The sequence below is a fragment of the Perna viridis genome, chromosome 8 (assembly GCF_037379345.1).
Source record: "Perna viridis isolate PV_CMFRI_1.1 ecotype Kerala chromosome 8, ASM3737934v1, whole genome shotgun sequence".
Classification (NCBI taxonomy): Eukaryota; Metazoa; Mollusca; class Bivalvia; order Mytilida; family Mytilidae; genus Perna; species Perna viridis.
In genome coordinates, this window is record NC_142452.1 from 32,427,577 (window position 1) to 32,448,551 (window position 20,975).

The window sequence follows — 20,975 nt, forward strand, 5'->3', positions numbered from 1 at the left end:
GCTAGGAAGGAAACCCCAACGACAATTTAAAAATCAATCTATAAAGTAAAATTTGAAGAGGGATGCTGAGTACAAACCAAAAGGTAGTCTTTGCGTGTATATAGGGTATGTAAGTCTCGTTCTAGTTTCATTTTCTTTACCGGAATTTCGGACGTAGAATGTATTGAAAACCGAAGACCGATCTGCATTTTATTGTTTTCTTCCGGGTACTCGAAGCACTGTATTACAATGAAAAATCTTTTAATTTATGCTTTTTCTTAATACCTTTATCATCTAGAAATAGATATTTGTCATTTTTATCGGTATATTTTTTTATACAAAAAGATGTTTTGCCCTTAACACTGAACTCAACGCTCTCTAAATGACAAATCTCCATACTTTTGAATGGTAGACTAGGATCCATTCTCGTGAAATCACGGGGTCAAATGACGAGACTTACATACCCTATTACATGTCGGGGACAGATTAATTACAAAAATGCAGTAGTTCCGATAAAAAGGGGTTCCACCTGTGTTTTTATTTGCTCATTTGAGCCAAATTCTTAACAGACTTGTAAACAAATGGGCGACCTAACCTCGAAACAATCCTGATGTATCCGTCACTGTTTCGTGCACTTGAGAACAGCAGCATTTATCATAATGAAGCGCTTTTGCATTAGATCTTAATTCCGAAATGGAAAGCTATGAATTGATGACTATTTATAAGGCCAAATATATCACTCTGAACGAAAACAAAAAACAAAAAACAACAACAAAAAACCGCCCAATCAAAAGAACAACTACAAACTGACAACTAGACTGAAAACACATTGTGTAATGATCCAATAATCTTTACAGATTTTTGCTCTGGTTATTGCCTCGTGACATCGCAAAGAAGATGACAAATAAAAATAGAACCTTTTATAGACGGTGGCATAGTAATTATGATAATGGTGTTGGTCTGCGGTCTAGCTAGTGCTATTGTTATTTGTAATAATCATTCCATTTGGCTATTGGGTCGTGTGTTAAGAAATTATATTTTATTTCCAAACTAGATGTTTTTCAGATTATGTGAGAATAGAGCTGTAGGTGTTAAGGGACTTAAAAGTGCATGGTTAACTAGTGTTTCCTTCCCCAGACCTTTTTGTTGAAATCATATTCTTAGACCGCCGTATATATGTTAATTGTACATTTCTCTGGAACTTGCTAGATGCCTAGAAACTCTATATAAGCGTTTTTACAAGACACATATCAAATTAGGGATAAAAGGTGCATGTATCTTGTGGCATTATATGGCTCAAGTTTGAATGCAAGACTTGACACAGTTTTGACCTAATTTGAATTTCGACTTGAAAATATAGAAACAGGAAAAGGCAAATTAATAGTCGTAGCATCATCAAAAAAGATGCAGGATATCAGAAAGTTCTTTGTTCATTCAGCTATAGGTGTTCCATGTAATATAAAAATAGATGTGGTATGATTGCCAATAATACAGTCATCCACCAAATGCCAAACAACGAATAATTAAACTTCTACTAGTCACCACACGATCTTCAATGATGGGCCATAAAGCAATTTTAAGTTGTGCAAGGCCCCAAAATAAATGCTGTGGAACTATTCTGTATACAAAAAAAAACCCCAAACAAACAAACAAACAAAAACAAACAAACAAACAAACAAACAAACAAAACAAAACAAAAAAAAATAGATATGTCCTTATTTCGGGTGTGAATTTAGTTGGCATGCATTTTGTTACCGGTGACATATAAAGCAATGAAGGGGTGAGCGTAACCAACAACGGTTATACACCGAGCTTTTACAAAATTATACAAAATAGAGCGGTTACGCGTTGACAAACAGTAACTATACAGAAGCTCAACATAGGAGCGGGGACAGCGGTGACAAACAGAGTTTCATAACATCTTATAAAATACTGCGGTTACCCGGTGACATATGGTGAAAAACAATCTCTCTCTATATATAATTAATCTTAACGTTGGAGCGGGGACACCGAGGACAAACAGAGTTTCATAAAATTTTATAAAATAAAAAAAAAAACGTAAAAACGAATATCAATGGAAATGAAAAAAAAACGACAAACATTGGACTACAGTTTCCAGGCTTGGGACAGACAAATAAGTATGTGGCGGGGTTAAAGAAGTATGTTCATATGGGCTTAAATTTAATTTTAAACCAACAACGAACTTGAATATTACACAAAATGCACAATGCTAAGATGCCATGCGAATTTTTGTGCTATATTTTATAAAGTCGATCCCGGTTGTTTCCTATGTTGTATCCCTAGCTATTTTGCAGTAATTTGACGATTATTTGAGGCTTAAAATCCAAACAATCGATATAGATTGATTTAGTACATGCATACTTTGGTTAAAATTAGTTCTGTTTGGTGTTTTTTGAATCAACACTTTTTTTTTCTAATTTTCATAAATATACTGAGTGTAAGGTTTTGTTTTGTTTTGGTTTTTGCTGTCACCATATAGCCCCTGTCCTACAAAAGTAAAGATTTATCACATAAACATTGAAATTTTGGTAATTACAATAGAATAAGAAAAAAAGATAAAAGTTCGGGAAATTACTTCCCTTGCTTTTCTGATTTCAATTAAGAAAATTCTAGAGGTAATCGAAAGGAAAGTAATTTGGTAAGGTTACGCTCCCCTGAATTCAAATTCCCCGCATCAACGAAATTTCTAGAAGACCACGCTTTTCGCTTCCCTGTTTGTATTAAGCAACTGAAACAAAGAAAATGCCGGAGGAAAACGTAGAGGAACTTACAAAAATCGATGTTACTCCAAATCAGGATGGAGGCGTCATTAAGCAAATAATTCGTGAAGGAGAAGGGGATGAAAAACCACAAACCGGGGACACTGTTTCAGTTCATTATGTTGGCACATTGGAAGACGGAACAGAATTTGATTCTAGTCGTTCAAAGGGAGAAAAATTCACATTTGAACTCGGCAAAGGTATGTTGTAAATATTAGCTGTGCAATGCAGTAATGCATTTGTAATTTTATTTAGACTTTTAGTGAAGTGAAAATGAAAGTAGAATACATGCATTGAATAGTATTGCCGTTGAAACCCACTTTTAATTGAAAATCTATATATTGCAGCAATTTTTTTGCACTCTTCTATATAGTCTTTTGGAATATTTATCCCTGTGCATTTACAGTAGGCACTAGTTACACACGATAGTAGTGAATTTAAGTTTCTTGTATAAATAATAAACAATCTCTGAATCCTTAAAAGTATTATTTATATGCTACAATGTGCATTAAAGCCTTCATCCAGGTGCATTTTCAGAGATCAGGCCATAAAAAATATGTTTGTTTACAGCCACAGTCTTAACCAAAATAGGGTCAGAGAACATACATGTAAAAACACCTGCTTAATTAAAAGGCAAGAATGCCTTACATTGTAGCCTAAAATGCACATGTACAACATGTACTTCTGCTTTTAAACTGAGTTAAGTCATCGATATTTTCACAGATGTTGCTGTTGTATTTTCTTGCTATCAGTGAATGAATCTACATGTACGTGCATAAAAAAGTTCCACAAGGTCCTCACTATTAAATAAAGGCTAAGAATGTTCTTCAGTTTCTAACTTGAACTGATCAAGATAGTTTAAATAGTGGCTTGAATAACATTTTTCCTGATCTCCATAGACAGGTTCTAGAAACTTAATATGTTAGCAAAAAAACTCAGGTAAGAGTGTATTGATTTCTATGAAAGGAGGGGTTGAAAATTCCTGAAGTCCGACGCCCGGGACTAAAAAAATTGCACCTTGGACTTGCCATTTTTCAATGAAATAAGTCTGTCACGCATGACAAATCTAAAAAAAATAAGAACTATTTTTTGAAAGATTTTGTTGTCATTATTTGGGCCAAGTTTCTCGATCTATTCCCTGACCTATAAATAGTTATAACTTTTTTTTTAGAATGGGTATTCACTAGGTCGATCTATTGATTAGTCATTCTTAAGTCTGAATCACACCTGCGCTTGATCAGATGCATTTTTTTACATGCTACAAATTTTATTAATCAAGTGCTGTAATGATAAAGATCAAATTTCTTTGCTGAACTTTTGAGGAAAACATCGTTGCTCAATTACAATTTCACGGTTAAAAAATGCAGAAACGGAAAGCTGATGACAAGGCATCAGACCTGGAGACGGAATCTATTGACACTGTGTCTTCTTCCCTGCAAACATAGAATTATACATAAGGATATCAGATAACAAAATTGCATTTATATCGATTGGGACTTGACACAACATTGTTCGGGCCTAGTGTACATAAGATTAAAAAGTCCAGGGCGCGGGTCTTCCCAAAAAAATTTTCAACGGCTGGAAAGTTTCGATACCTCAAAAGTAAATCTTGGTTTTGTGGCTTGAACATTTTAGAAACATATATATTGTAGTAAGAAATCTGAATTTTTTTATTTTAACTTTAGGAAGTGTTATAAAGGCATGGGAGCAAGGTGTTGCTACTATGAAGAAAGGGGAACTTGCCCGTTTTACCTGCCAACCAGAGTATGCCTATGGGAAAACTGGTTCACTACCAAAGATACCTGCAAATGCTACTCTGATATTTGAGGTTGAGCTCTATGAATGGAAAGGTGAGATTTATTTTTATTTTAGCGAAAGGTCAATATTAAGTAATAATACTTAAGGATAATCAGTGCTTTCATTAAGAGCTGGTACCAGGTACTTTTACCCAGCTACGGTAGCATCTGGCACCGGCAGAATAAAATAAAAGCAAAAAAAAATGATGAGGAAGAATCTAGTAAATTGATATCTAAGATCGTTCCTTCTGTAGGCTATGGGTATGTCTCCAAAATCGTGATATTTAGTATTTATTATTGTTTATATTGGTGTCTTCGTCGAGGTCCACGTCAGAATCTAATCGTCAAACTGCTTTAACCTACGATGATTTAACATATTGTCCATTTATAGAAAACGTGGTGACTTAACAATGTCAATCACCGATTATTTGGTACTGAACAAAAAGCTAAACACAGGTGAATATTCTATGAAAACGTGTACAAAAAAATGCCATTTGTATTTGGAATTGCCCCATACCCGTCATTTTTCCCGATATTTGTTGTTATTTGTGCAGACGAGTGCAGGAATTTTTAGTGTTGGCAACGAGTCAACACATGAAATAGACTTTTACAGAATTCAAATACGATTTAAAGGACGACCATTCGATTGGATGGGAGGGGGCGTTTTGATAAAAATATTCTGGCAACCCTAAGTTTGAAAAGAACATGTCTGGCCTTTGCTCACAAGAATATAACAAAAAATATTGGCTCCGAGATTCAACACTGCTACAGATTGTGATAAATTGATTTGAGAAAAATACTGTAATCTGATTGGTTAAAATAATTTTGTTATATCTCAATGGATAAAAAAATATTGACACACCCCCATTCATTTAAAGTCAGAGCTACTTTTCTCATGTTTAAAGACAAAAATATTTTTTAAATTAATTTATAAGAATTGGCTATGATAAAAATTTTGTCTATTGAAAAATAACATAAGTTTTCCATGTGCATACTTTGTTTATTGCACTTAGTGCAATAAACAATATGCACATGTAAAATGTATATTATTTTTCAATAGACAAAATTTTTATTATTGCCAGTTCTTAAATAGAAAATAAATACATTGTAATGTTTAGACAGTTCTGTCTGTCTGAAAGTCAACCTGACTAAAACTGCCAGCCTTGTTCTTTTTCAGAAGCAAAGAATTTCTTATCAGACTATGATATTTTGACCAACATTTCACAATAAAACACATGCAATTGCTCTACATGTCACAGTAATAATTAGGCGATAAACAACAACAAAGTTTTATTATGAAAATAATCAGCACTAGGAACCACCACATGTTATGGAATTTCATTTAATAAATGTTAAGTTTTGTTCCTATGCTTTTATTTGCATGTGTTTATAGTGTTCAAATTTTTTAACAAGTAAATAAAAGCCTAAGAACAAAATATGACATTTATCAAAATTTCATATAAGATGGCATATTATTAAACAGTCAACAAAGTTGATCAGCATAAGTCTAGAAATGTATCTGGTGGGAATCAATGGGAGCTCCTGGATTTCAGGGTTTTGAGACTAAATCAATTATGATTCATCATATTTCATATATTTTAAACAAAACTTAAGCAAGTATTGCAGACTTATTCCCATATTGTCAAGTCAAAATTTAAATCTAAAAAAGGCTAACATCCAGGAGTTTCTGGGGGGGGGGGGTGGGCTTTGCGCCCTGAATCCCCCACCAGGGTGTTGCCTTGGACCCACTGAGGGCCTTAGGTGGCCCTCAGACCCCTTGCCAAATTTATTTGGTACCTCCTACTTTCTGTAAAGTACCTCCACCCTGAAAAATTAATGAAACCCCTGGGATAATACAGGGTTAAAAGTACTTACTTGGAAGAGTTTAGCAAGGACAGGCTTGGTTAGGACAGATATGCTTGAGATCACTTTTGGACAGTAGATAATTTAGTTTTATGTTTGGACACAATGAAGTTGAAATTATATATATTGAACACATATTGTTGGATGCAAATTTACTATATTGTCTAAATCGTATTGAATAACCACATGCAGCATTTATGGATTCAATTAAATAACATACTGAGAACTTTGCCTGTATGTGCCAAGCCTATAATGAACAAAAATAGTGATATTGCTACCACTGAGTCAGACATGAGGTACCACACCAATTGTCTGGGTAATAGTACTGGGAGATATGAAACATGCGAAATGTTTTATTTTGCAATTTGAAAACTTCAGCACAAAAAAGGTGACTATCAGGCAAGGCAACTTCAGCCAATTTGTTCATATTTAGAAGACAAGTCTTTACTCCCTAATTGTGAACATGGGATGGAAATTAAGGATTTCACTAGCTGATAATTTAGGAAGTACTGTAAATGTTACACTTGCTAAATCGAAGTGTCTACATGAAGAATTTCACAAGCAACCTTTAGTGAGGGGAAATATTTTTACTAGCAAAATTGAATTTTAACTTGCATTTGGCAGATTCACATCCCCTTAAATTTGATCACTGTGAATAAGCTTGTAGACCACTTTTATCTGAGGCCAAAAAAATATATGTAATGTCCATTTCCTGCTTCCATACCTACCCTATTTTTTTGCCTATCCTAAACATTTTATAGTCATGTTCGCTCCACAACCTTTTAAGTCTAGTTTGTTTACCCATTAACTTCATGTAAAATATTAAAAAAAAAAAAAAAATTATTTATTATATAGATAGCAGTGTTTTATTGAATTTTCCCAGTGAAATAAATTTTGATAATTCACACTGAAATAAATTTGGTAATTTTATTCTTGGACTTTCTCGCCCCAAAACTTCACAACTTTGAAATCAATCCACCATTCACAAAATTTGAAATTTATGTTGAAAATAGCAAGGAATAATGGAGGAAATCTATATAATAAATAGGATAATCATTTGGTTATCGTGCATAACCAAAATATGATCATCCACCAAATGCCAAACAACGAATAATTTAACTTTTACAAGTCGCCACACGATCTTTCATGATGGGCAAAATCCATACCATAAAGCAATTTTAAGCTGTGCAAGGCCCCAAAATAAATACTGTGGAACTATTCTGTATACAAAAAAAACCCCAAAAAGAACAAAACAAAACAAAAACAAACAATACAAAAAAAAAAAAAGTAGATATGTCCTTATTTCGGGTGTGAATTTAGTTGGCATGCATTTTGTCACCAATGACATATAAAGCAATAAAGGGGTGAGCATAACCAACAACGGTTATAAACAGAGCCTTTACAAAATTTTACAAAAAGGAGCGGTTACGCGGTGACAAACAGTATCTATACAATATCTCAACATAGGAGCGGGGACAGCGGTGACAAACAGAGTTTCATAACATTTTATAAAATACTGCGGTCACCCAGTGACATATGGTGACAAACAGAATCTATATATATATAACCTTAACGTTGGAGTGGGGACAAACAGAGTTTCCTAAAATTCTATAAATTAAAAAAGCATAAAAACGAATATCAATGGAAATTAAAAAAAAAAAATGACAACCATTGGACTACAGTTTCCTGGCATGGGACAGACAAATAATTATGTGGCGGGGTTAAACATGTTTGTTCATACAGGCTTAAATTAAGGACATAAATTTGAGTTGTAGTACACAAACTGGACACATGTAAACCAACAACAAACTGGTATATTACACGAATTGCATGGCACAATGCTAAGGTGCCATGCAAATTTTGTGTTATATTTTATGAAGTCGATCCTGGTTGTTTCCTATGTTTTATCTATATAAAATAGGAAATCTATATAATAATTAGGATAATCAATTGGTTATCGTGAATAACCAAAATTAGGTCACTCGTGCCAAGAACGCAGTAAGATTAAACTTGTGCGCAGAACAAGTTCCGCACACTCGTTAAATCTAAGCATTCTTTGGCACTTGTGATCATATTTTGGTTAATCACTCCTTCCAATTAATTATCCTATTATTCCCTACCTACTTACCCTAATGTTTTCTTGTTGGTAGCAGGAATCAAGACTATTTTTTGTTTTGGCATAAGCAGTACAGGAAAAAGAAATGTATCCACTTAAAATAAAATCCTGATGTATTGATTGTAGGAGAGGATATATCAGAAGAGAAGGATGGATCCATTATGAGGAGAATTTTAAAGAAAGGAGAGAAATATACAACTCCTAATGATGGAGCTACTGTTAAAGGTTGGTAGAAGGAAGTTCATGGATTAATGTCAAGCAGATCTTTTTACAATAATTAAGTCATGAATGTAAAATTTATATTAAATTATGATGTCACAATACTATTTTCTATTGTAATGTCATAAGATACGATCATTTTTACTCTTACAAGCTTTTGTGTAATTGACGCCTAAAGACGTTTTCACAAATAGTTGCAAGTGTAAAATTTCTTCTAAGTTATTATGTCACAGTGCTATTTTTTTTATTGTAAATGTCATAAGTTACGATCAACTTTTCGTTTATGAGTTGTTTTGAAATGGACTAATTCAGAAACTGTATTGCATTCTGGGATTACTATTTTTCATGACATTCCTTATTGGTCAAGATGTATTTTATGAGTACGCTGTGAAGTATTTAGTAAAGTTCTAGTGGTATATATTATTAAGAATCCCTCTGACTGTTTGTCCACAGATCTTGTAAGTGTTACTTAGGCCATACAAGAAAATGCCAAGGTTCTCAGGCCACTTTTTAAAAAAGTTGATGAGGGAGGAAGGCTTTTTTTAAAAAAAAACTTTTATCAGAAGCGAAATTGAAAACTTCTGTAAATGTACAGGATGTTGAGAAGTTAAATAAAATACTCAATGACATTAAAACTTTACTTGAATATGTGATGTGGCAAGAAATAAGAGCCATCTCTCCGCCACAAATTAAACTTTTATTTTTAATGATTTTGCATCATATTTTTTACCATTTTGTCAGGTGTGCAGATGATTCCTTTACCTAATTATAAATCAGCCTTCCTTGTAAACCCCTGATGGCATTTTGACAAAAAGGTCACTTTAGGAAGAACGTCATATGTAGGTGCTGATGTACATATATGAAATCATTTGATATTTCTCTTCTGGTGTTAAATGTTACATTTTTTGTTGTTTTTACCCTTGAAATTAATGGTTTTATCAAATTGCCCACTGTGAGATGTGTAAGTTATTTGACATCACCAATAACTCATACTGAAAACAATAGAAGATTTAAGTCTGACATGGAACAAGTTCAGCATACACATATTTTATAACGTTTCGACAGAACATCACATCTTGGCCTGTTGCGCTCGCTGTGATGTTTTCCTTCTCAACTTTAAAACTGATGTATTTACTGTAAATCACTGTTCCTAATCATAATTTACCTGTAATTGTTCAGCTTCATATATGTATTTGTAGTAAAGTACACAGCTTCGTGCAAAGGCAATGTCTTTGAAGACAACAGGGAGGTAGAATTTATTGTTGGTGAAGCTGATGAACAAGGCATAATCCCAGGATTGGAACAAGCCGTTAAAAAAATGAAGCAGTATGAAAAATCGAAGTTTGAAATCAAAGCTTCGCAAGCTTATGGTGCCGAGGGAAAGGCGGAATTTAATATTCCTGCTGGAGCTGATCTGGAATATGAGGTTGAAATGTTGAGTTTTGAAAAGGTATGGTGAATAGCATTCAAGATCATGGGGTTATAAGCCAAGTACTTTCTTTGTGGTTGTGTAATAGTATCATGCTGTCCTTGTAGGCATTGTTGTCATCTGAAGACATTATCTGTCCACACAATAAAAACGGAAGCCTATGATTGATTTTGATGGTTGTAACTTGAACCATTTAAGAATTGTTTTTAATTTTTGATCATGTTATGTGGAATAATCAATTTGGGTCAGTTTATGCTGCATGAACCACAAAGCATTAAAACTGGAATGAGGGCCAAGAAAAGGCCAGAAACAAGCATTTTCATGATGCTTGGACAATAACTTGAATAAATGTGAATGTATCTCTTTGAAATTGTACCACAAAGTGTCATACCACCAAAGGAGGCTGGGAGTAATTTTTGGGGTTGTAGGTTAAAAGGGTTTAGGCATAAGGTTAACAAGAAAGGGGTCAGAAACAAGCATCTTTCTGATGCACTGATAATTACTTGATTAAAGTGAATTACTGTAAAGGTATTTCTGTTCTTGGATAGCAATTTTGGTGGGTTAAGGAAAAAAATTCAGTTTGTGGATTCCTCGATTTGGAACTCCATCAAACAAACAAATTAGAAATTTCCTTTTGTACCCCACAAATACCAATACATTCATAGTAATTTCTTTAAATTGTGCCACAAGGTGCCATACCACCAGATGAATGACTTAAGGGGTCTGAAACAAACATATTCCTGATGTACAGATAATAAGTTCAGTAAAAGTGAATGGATCTCTTCGAAATTGTACCACAAGGTACCATACCCCCCAGGAAGACTGGGAATGATTTTAAGGATGGTCTGATTGAGGAAATATAGGGCCAAAAGTAACAACTTTGATTCTGGTCAAATTCTTTTCCTGTTTCAAGTATTTAATTGCAATCAGAATTCAGAGCTGTATAAAGCTTGAATGATGTGTGTGTATTTTCCCCAACCGTTCAGGGTTTAAACTTTACGGTGGTATCAAGCTGCCCCTGCAAAGTATTTTATTAATTCAATTTTAGGAAGTTAATTTAAGTAATGGCTTTCTATGACATATTGATTATAGGTACTCCCCTCTTTTTGATTCTGTTGTCTTTAAATTGACAGACTTTTAAAAATTATTTGAGGGAGGGGAATACCTGCTGTGAATATTGTGGAAGATTAGGCCCCTGTAATTGGAAAAAAGATTGTGAAAATTGCAGCTTTGAGAAATGAGGGCAAGGATTTTTAATTAGACATGATTTTTTCAGCTTTTTAGGGAATTCTGCTATTTTAAATTCAGATATTACCATTATTTTTTACTGTATATTTACTTCCAAATTTGCCAATTTCCATTGTGTTTGTTGACTTCGTAAATTCATCATTGGTGAATACAGTGTTTACATTTGTTTATATAGAAAAATTCTAATTGAAATCCTTAATGAAAACAATTACAGTTTACATCGTACACTTCGTATTTAAGTCCAAGAGGTGACCTCTAGATAACAAATTTCATACAGTAGAGTTGAGAAAGGATTTAGTACATCTCATAAATCTCCACTTCTGTCAAGTACAAATCTTAAGATTATGTTTCAAGTCACAATTGGGAATTTCACTTGAAATTAGGGAAATTTTGTGCATGTTCATTTTTGGGAATGTGGCCCAAATTCAGCTTTTGAATAAGGATTGGAAGATCACTGGTATGACCAAAGACAAAATCTCTTACAAACTGGTATGAAACTCATTCAAATTCCAGCCAGTCCTGAATGAAATTTTTCAATATATTTACTATGTGGCTATATAATTTTTTTCTAAAATTAGCCAGCCCTGCCAATAAATAGCCAGTCTCGGGTTGCTAGGCAGGCTAATATTTCTAACTCTGTTACATTTAACTTCCATTATTGATGGGCAACTCTGTTGTTTATCCCCTGTAAACTGTTTATTCTGTTTTCAGGCCAAAGAATCGTGGGATTTGTCATCTGATGAGAAATTAGAACAATCTGATATAGCCAAAAACAAAGGGACTTACTACTTCAAGGTAGGAAAATAATATGTAACTGAAATCTTTGTGGTATCTGTTTTAGGAAAAGGAGCCATGGGACACAAACACTCTTGGAAGGTCTGAAATAGCGGAAAAAAGTAAGACTAAGGGAAATGGGTACTTTAAGGTAGGCAGAATATATAGTTGATTTAAATTATCTGCTTAACCTAATAAGTTTCTTTTCTCCTTGAAACTTCTCTGAACTTCGCTAAAAATGCACTACACAAAGGCTGAAAATACATCTGTTTGTCGGTTAAATAGTATGGTGGATAAGATTAGAACACATCAATTTACATGGTATATGTGCTGTAAAATATTCTGTCTGTCTTCATACAATAGAAATAGAAACAGATGTGATGAAATGCAACAAATGCACCATCGTATATCATTTTTTTAAAAATGTAAATACAGAGATCACCAGAAGGTCATCAATAAGTGTAAATTCACATTTACGTAAGCTCTGAAAGGTCCTGACAACAAAAGTAAGAAATTCCATGGTAAAGATACAATGACACTTCTTCAAAATAAACCAAAATGTCAAATAGTCACACTAAAAACATACACTGGGTTTGAAAAGTGGAAGGTATAGGTTCATATAGTGATAATACCACCCATCCTGTCCCCAGTCTCCTTTAAAACAACTGAATATAATTCTGTGAAACTCCCAAATATTTTTTTGATAAGAGATATTCCAGAAAAAATTATTTCTTGGGGCAGAACACAGTTACTTAATGTGCTGATGAGGAGTGAAAATATAACTTCTAATAGGATAAATGTATGGCTTTTTATATTAATGTGTTGGTGGTACTCCTAAATTTCATGGGCATTCTGCCCCATTGCACATTTTTTATGGAATAGTCCTAAAATAGGATGCAATTGTGCAACTTCCTATTTACCTCTGAATGACTTTATGGCTCTCTTGATTCTAAATACATTGTATTGACTATGTCATTCCTCAACCAATGAGGAGACACTTCCTATCCACTACTCTTCCAAACCTGCTGAATGAAATTCAATAAAACTTTCATGCATTCTTAATTTTTAACTTGAACATCATCACATATCCTGTTCTTTTTTCTTTTGTATTTTGATTATTTGGTTTCTTGGGAGGGAACAGGTTTTTCTAGTGATGAAATGATTTTTACATGTATATGTAACTGTTCTACTACACTGCTTACCCTTTATCTAAAAAAAAAACTTTTTATACTTTTTCTGTTAAAATCTTTTAAAAGCCTACTCAGAGGTAGTTATTAAGTGTATGCATTTGTCCTTTACTTTTTAAAAAAAGTTTCATTTGTTTATGGCGTTATTACTTTTATTGTGCATATGTATTTGTTTGAGATCTCATATATATATGTGTAGTAATAAGGGTTATCTATAATGTGTATTACTCTATGGTACTGTTAAGTGTCTGACTTAGAGTGCACTATACAGTGACATTAAGGCGCACTGTTTCGCACACCAAGTTACCCCCGGTCAAATTTTGTAAAATTTAAAATTAAAAGTTGAATTTGGTGGATATATTGTTTAATGTAGTTAAGCATTTATACGTAGACAGATGTAAGGTTTGTAATGGTAAACAGGTGTAATTTAAAGGAAGAATGGTATCCGGAACGTTTCAGTCCCCTGCTATATTAGGTTCTCCCCTCAGCATTAGATGGCTGATTTTCAAAATATCTTATTTCGCACGAACTTTTGGAACTAAAATGGTGAGAGAATGAATCTAAAAGGGTCTTATTATTTTTACCCTTTTTCCAACTACTCCCTGCATGCTTTCATCCTGTGGTAGTGTCTAAGTGCCTGATATTTTATAAAACATAGTAATTGGCTGTTAGTTTTAGAAAGGCACCCCTGATTTGTACTAAAACTCAGTAATATTTTTTTTTCAGTATGTTACCATGGCTACTGGATTTTATAACAATAATCACTAAATTACTTATAAGTGACTTGAACCTGCACTCACCAAGGATTTCAAAAATGTGCACTTTTTTATGTCAAAAACTAGGAATTTCTATGCGGACTGCCTCAAAACAGCTTTATTTCAACAAAATGAGACCAAATATTCAGAAATGACCTATCTGTATTGTACTACCTTATGTCTTGGGTTGTTTGTGAAGGAAAACATTGTATGCATAGGTGTTTAGTCTCCTGCTTTTGGCAAGTGTCTCCGGATGAAAAAATCAACATTCTTCCATTCACTCACCTGTGTCAAAGCAGGAGATTTAGCAACATTTGGAGACATTTCTCCTGTTTATTCAAATTTTCTGCTTAAAATCATTATAAATGAAATCAAAAGCATCATCTTGTCTTTAACATGGAGTACAACTGGCACTGACCAGGAGAAGATACAGGATTTTATGAAGGGGAGGCGTAAATTACATGTACGAGATGTAGTATAAAAGTAAAGTAGATTATGATGAATATGATAAATTGCCATATTTGAATACAATATTTAGATTTCGATAGATTTTTGTTTTTTTGTTTTTTTTTTTCTTTGAAAAGTTGGAAGGTATGCCCATTACGCCCTCACTTGGACCTACCCCTGCTGACTGATAAGCTCTTGTAATTCCTCATAAATGTGTACCAAATATATTATACTATATACCAACAGTTTTACTGACATAAAGGTATTTATCAGTAGTAGAATGATTAGCTTGTAATTATATAAATGTACTACACGCTTTCACCAATAGATACTTGTATTTTAATTTTTCCAATCTCCGTAATGGGATGACCTTTTTACTTGACTTTAACTCCACCATGTCTGCACCAATGTAAAAACTTAGATAAGATTGCTGCATTTTATTGCTTTACAATAAAATTTTCTGAGCATAACTGAAATGTTTCAGAATCATCAAATGTATCTTTGGATGTAGACCGACAAAGAATACTACAGCCATATTTTGAAATAATATTTTTCGTGTTGGGTGGAGATACTTTTGTTCAACTGACTTTATCTCCCTATGGAGAGTGGAGAAATTACATTAATGTTTAAAGTGAAGTGTATGATAGTTTGGAAATAGTGAATTACAAGTAATGTTTTTGTTATTTTTTTATTTTTTAGAAAGGTAATTTCAAGAAAGCCATGCAGTTTTATAAAAAAGTGAAAAAGTATCTTGAATATGAAACAGATTTACAGGCTGAAAACAAAGAAAAAAGGGACAGTTTGATGCTAGCTACGCATTTAAACATTGCAATGTGTCTGATTAAAATGGAGAATTACATGGAAGCCAGACAAGAGTGTGATAAAGCTTTGGAACTTGATGAAAAAAATGTTAAAGCTTTCTTCAGAAAAGCAACAGTATGTATCAGTGCATTTAGTTCATCTTCATTTAGGCCAAGAAAATGAAATACATGTGTTTCAGCTTACGTGCTCTAAAAAACTAGGGTGGGTAGGTAGGCTAAACTTTTTCAAAATTTTTGACTGGCTTGTTTTAGAGACACATCCAGACTTTAATAATGCTTGTCAAAAAATGGCCAAAAAAATCTTAAGGGTAGGCACCAAAAATTAGGGTTGGTATGGTTAGCAGAAACACAGGTGTTATATTAGGCCTTCGGCTCATTTAACAATATCAGCCATTATGTTGAGTGTTTGGCATGCATAAGTTTGAGATAGTCCAAGGGAGTAAGATAGAGCAAATTTCTAACATTAATATAATTACACATTTTACAATTTCAGTTTCAAAACACATTTTGTTGTCACCAGCTATCAAACAAAAGATATTGGAATTTTTAAAATGAAAATTTGGGTGTTTTGCATTGATTTTTGGAAAGAAGAAAGAAATTTTATTCAATGAAAATTGCATGGTTACCATGTGTTAAAGGGTTCTGTTCAATTTAAAAAAAAAAAAACATCGCATAATGTATTTGATAAAGAGCTTATTTTCCTTTGCTTTAACATATTTAAGGCTAGTTTTCACATTTTTCAAGTATAAAATCTACTGTTATGATACTTTTTTTTACTTTTTACAGTTTTCACTCTTTTGTTGACAGTTAAATCAAGTATGATGATTATCCTCCTCGAAAAAACTATAATTGATATTTTCACAGTTTAAGTTTTATTTTTGAGTTAAGTATTCTCCTTACTGTCAACAATGCTCATCAATAGACAAATAGACTACCATTAAGGAGGTAGACCTAGGGTAAGGGACATAACTCTTTAAATCAGTGATATGTTTGTATCATATTCAATTTTACCAAAGCCAATCCTTTTTGAACAAGGGTTATATGAAAAGCCATATGTTACACTCTTTTTACATAATTATTTCAAACAAAATATAAAAAATAAAAATGTGTAGTCTTTCCGACCATGAAGCACATTTTGCCTGATTCTGAAATGGAGTGCTACTTAATAGCAAATGGTGTAAAAGAGAAAACTGAGAAAATCAAAAGAAATCACAAGAAGCCAATACATATATACTTATATAAGTATTACAATTTTACTAATATTATTATAAGCTGTGACTGAAATATATTTATTGAAATAAAATTTAACTAGGTCCATGATGCACAGCTATGATGTTATTTCGCTGATGTTTCAACTGACAGGAATAGCAGAGACTATGTATAACACAAAACTGAAATGATTACTTCCTAATTGAATTACAGATGTCATCTCTAAGATATGTGTCTTCCAGCATAACAATTTTGAGTCTTAGATGTTTGAGCATCTACATACATTTGTACATGTATTAAGGATGTCACTGATGCTTAGTCCCTATTATGGCACTTTATCATCAATGTTTAAATTTTGGTGCCCATTGAAGAGGAGGAATAGCTACTGTATCCAAAATCTGCAAAACTAATGAAGTAAACTAAATCTAAATGTAAAAGCATTGTTACTATTTTTCTGCGGCACTTTCCATTTTTTTCTATTTTCAGTGTTATTTCAATGTTCATGATTACGAAGCAGCCAAGGAGGACTATGAAAAAGTCCTAAAATTTGAACCTAACAATAAAGCCGCTAAAAATCATGTTGTGATTTGTGCAAGAAAATTAAAAGAATTTAAAGATAAAGAAAAACACATTTATGCAGGAATGTTCAATAAATTTGCAGAACAGGATGCCCGCAATGTAAGTATTCATCCCATTAATCTTGTTTAATACTGGGCCAGGTTTGGATTTTCCTGAATCTGATTGCTGGAGTTTTGAAGTTTACTCCTAGACTGTTATCCCACCCCAATTTCAAATATTGCTTTACCTGAAAATAAAAAGGACAAATCCCATTACAGGTATGCATGGTTGTGAAGTGTTGTTTATAGATTTGATATGTATAAGTACCTGTACAGACTTTGGGAAAAAACTTTTTAAAAACTAATATTATTTTGAAAAACTGAATTTAAGACAGATTATGTGACTATTTTTTTTTACATTTGTTTTTTTTAACTTCATTACTTGAAATTGAAAAATGTTTATATGGTAGGGGTTTCAATAAGTTTCATAATTTTATTAGATTTTTTTTTTCAAGTTTATTTTTGAATAATTTGCTGAAGATGAACTGAAATTTGTTTTTCAACCATGGGAAGAATTTTTTTTTAAACAATAAGATTCCTTAATATACATGTATGTCGATAAGGCTGTTCATTGCATATTTTTAAATCTTGAGAGAATCGATGATAAAAAAATTCACTATTGGATTGAAAGGAAATACAGTAATTTTCTCATTGGTTAAGGAAGGGCATGCTCTGTATGACGTTTGTCCTTTTTATTTTCTAGCCAGCTACTGGCTACGCTGATGGGATGGAAAGTATAGGGGAGTGGAGAAATGAAATGGCAGATGGCATGTTGACATTGCAACAAGAGTGTGAAGCCTTTGGGGAAACAATGCCTGAACCTAAAACTAATCACCATGGCAGGAGAAATAGAGATGATGACTGAAAAAAAAAACAGTTTCACTTTTTGTGGTAATGATTTACAGGCTCAATTAGAAGTAATCAATGTTGACCCTTTGCATCAGTTGTATTTTATTCTACCCTGCCTCTATGCAGAAGGGGACATAGAAATACTGGTTTCCGTGCATGCATCCCTCCGATATCGTTCTGCAGATTTTGTTTGAATTTGTAGGATTGATATTCACCATATGTAAATGATCATATTGCCCCCCCCCCCCCCCATTCAGATTTTGCCAATTTTACTTGAGCTATGGGACTTTGTTAAATTTGTTCATGCTACACAATAAGAATACTTTGTGGATGTAGTTCCTCAGAAACTGCTCAACAGGTTTAGTTCTAATTTTGTAAGATTGTTATTCACCATGTGTAGTTGAATAGATCACGTAGATTGTGCCACCATTTAGATTTGACAAATTTTACAGGAGTTAAGGAATTACGTTAAATTTGTATATACTTCTCTATAGGAACACTTAGTGGACACAACTTAAGAAACTGCTCTACAGATTTTGTTCAAATTGTGTAAGATTGTTAAGTAACCATATGTATATGATTTGATTGTGTCAACATTTAAATTTGACAAATTTGACAGGAGTTAAGGAACTTCGTTAAATTTGTATATGCCTCTCTATAGGAACACTTTGTGGACACAACTTAACAAATGGCTGAACAGATTATGTTCAAATTTTGTTGGATTGTTAGTGACAATATGTATTTTGTCTTATTACTCCACAATTTTAATTCTATAGGAATAGGAGTTATTTAACTTTCAAGCTTTAACTATTTTTTTGCAGTTGCATGGGACATACCTCTACACATAGCAATCTTTTCTTGTTTAATTGTCCCAAGACAACTTTGTATCTGCTATATTATTTCGTTGGTTGACAATCTCACTGGTTTTCAGTTGCCTTTGAACCATCTCTGAAATCAAATTGTGTTAAAAAAAACAACTCTTATCATCAAATATTTCAACGAAATCTCCACTAAATGAAAAAAAGAAATTTCAAGTAAACTAAAACTTCCAACCAGCAAAATTTAGATTTGAAATTTTATTTTGTTATAGACAAAACCTGCAGAACCCACTGAAGATTCTGAGTCCAAAACTGGAGAAAAGACAGAGGGTGCTGAGCCCATGGAAACATAGGACTCACATTGGTGAAGGATTTTAATAAGCAATTTATTTTGTGTTATGTGTAATGTGACCAAAAATTTATAAATTTTTTTTTTGTTATTGAGAAGATATTTTAGTAAATGTTGTTATATAAATAAGTGCCATTGTTATTGAAGTCACTTCGGTTGATAAAAGAGCTGTGAGAACAACTAATGCTGATGACTGCTTCATTTGTCATCATTTACAGGCAAGGTCTGTTATTTTTTGAAGGATTGCTTTAAATAAGTAAGATCAGTATGTTAATTTAGAATTAGATTTCTGTATATAGCTCTAGTAGGTTGCTGTGTCTATTATCTCTAAATTTTGGATACTGACCGACTATATTTAAAATTATATTGTGGAAAACATATCAGATCACTTCTCTTGTTCTATGTGTTAAATGTCATAATTTACTTTGTTTATAATTCTAGTTATAATTATCAACACAATATTTTTTTCATATCCTGGTAAAGAACAAGATCCCCTTTTGGGTCCCTCAAAAAAGATCTCAAGTGGTACAGGGTAAAACTTAGGAAATTCAAGCTGGTAGCCCAGACCATATTTTTGGTTATTATTTTCTATATATGTACAATTTAATTTTACCCAAAAGTTTGGTAGTCTAGCACAAAATATAGTAGCCATGGGCTACTGGGGGACTGCTAATTTTTATCTCAGTAGTGGTAAAAAAATTTGGAATTGGGTTGGGGGGATTCTTCAGTGATTTCATTTTTTCTTTAAATTCAACTAGGGCTTACCTTGCGTACATGTTCAAACCATTGCTGTTACCATGGAAACCAATCACCATTTGAAAATTTTATTGCATATATCTAAATATAGTTATATACATGTAGGCATAATATCAATGCAATCTGTAACATGACCATGGCCAACATTTTTAGGATCCTTTTGATGCTTACAGAGAATTGATATCAATGAACTAAAAATAAATTTCAATATATGCAGCATATATATATTTCTTAATGTTAGACAGGTGCAGCATAAAATCATGTTAACCTATGAAACAAAAGTTCATTTACAGTAATACTGGTAATAAAGGTGTACATGTATGTATATGAAGCTATGTTTTGTCTATGATTTTTTTATTATCTTTATTATTTTTTAGGTATTTATTTGTTATACAATGTTTGCAAAAAAGAAACAATTAAAATTAAACAAATAGGTTGAATTAAATTAAAAATTGTGAACCTAAATCCCTAAGAACAGTCAGCACTTAGCCAGCAGTGAACCTTGTCTAAACCAAACCCCTCTTGGACTTAAAAATAGGTTTGGTTTAGGGTAAAAAAAACCCAGGTATTTAAGGGTTTTTTATACCGTTTTTACTGTAAAAAGAAATAAATGACAAAATTTCTGGACAGTTTTAGTAATTAATGTCTGGAAAAAAAATTTGTAAATTGAATGTCGAACTTGTTGCATCACTGATTATGCTGATAGTAACAGATAATGTGAACATTTTTTTTAGGTTAATATTCATCTAAAAGTATCAATTATAAAAAAAGATGATAATTTGAAGTTGTAGACAAATAATTAGAAATTTGCCATTCTTTTTATTGTTTGTGTGAAATAGTGATTGAGACATTGAATGATTTTATGTGATTGTGTACATTCCCTCAAGTCTGTAGTAAAATAAATAAAACGTCATTATCAGTTTCTTTTTTGAGGCCAAATACTGTCATCATAGTTTGTAGGCC

General features: G+C 32.7%; 1 protein-coding gene across 4 annotated transcripts; it reads left to right on the forward strand.

The window, feature by feature from the left end:
• Positions 1-2,646: 2,646 nt before the first annotated feature.
• Positions 2,647-20,928, forward strand: LOC148610270 (peptidyl-prolyl cis-trans isomerase FKBP4-like). Of its 4 annotated transcripts, none has more exons than XM_088542583.1 (9): positions 2,647-2,959; positions 4,445-4,609; positions 8,661-8,759; positions 9,953-10,203; positions 12,142-12,225; positions 15,293-15,529; positions 17,110-17,301; positions 17,944-18,131; positions 19,180-20,928. In XM_088542583.1, the coding sequence occupies exons 1-8, from the start codon at positions 2,743-2,745 to the stop codon at positions 18,103-18,105; spliced, it is 1,407 nt and encodes a 468-aa protein (XP_088398709.1). In that variant the 5' UTR covers positions 2,647-2,742; the 3' UTR covers positions 18,106-18,131; positions 19,180-20,928. The 4 variants fall into 4 exon arrangements, with proteins under 4 accessions (XP_088398709.1, XP_088398711.1, XP_088398712.1 ...); XM_088542585.1 differs by lacking the exon at positions 12,142-12,225 and adding an exon at positions 12,272-12,355; XM_088542586.1 differs by lacking the exon at positions 17,944-18,131.
• Positions 20,929-20,975: the final 47 nt, after the last annotated feature.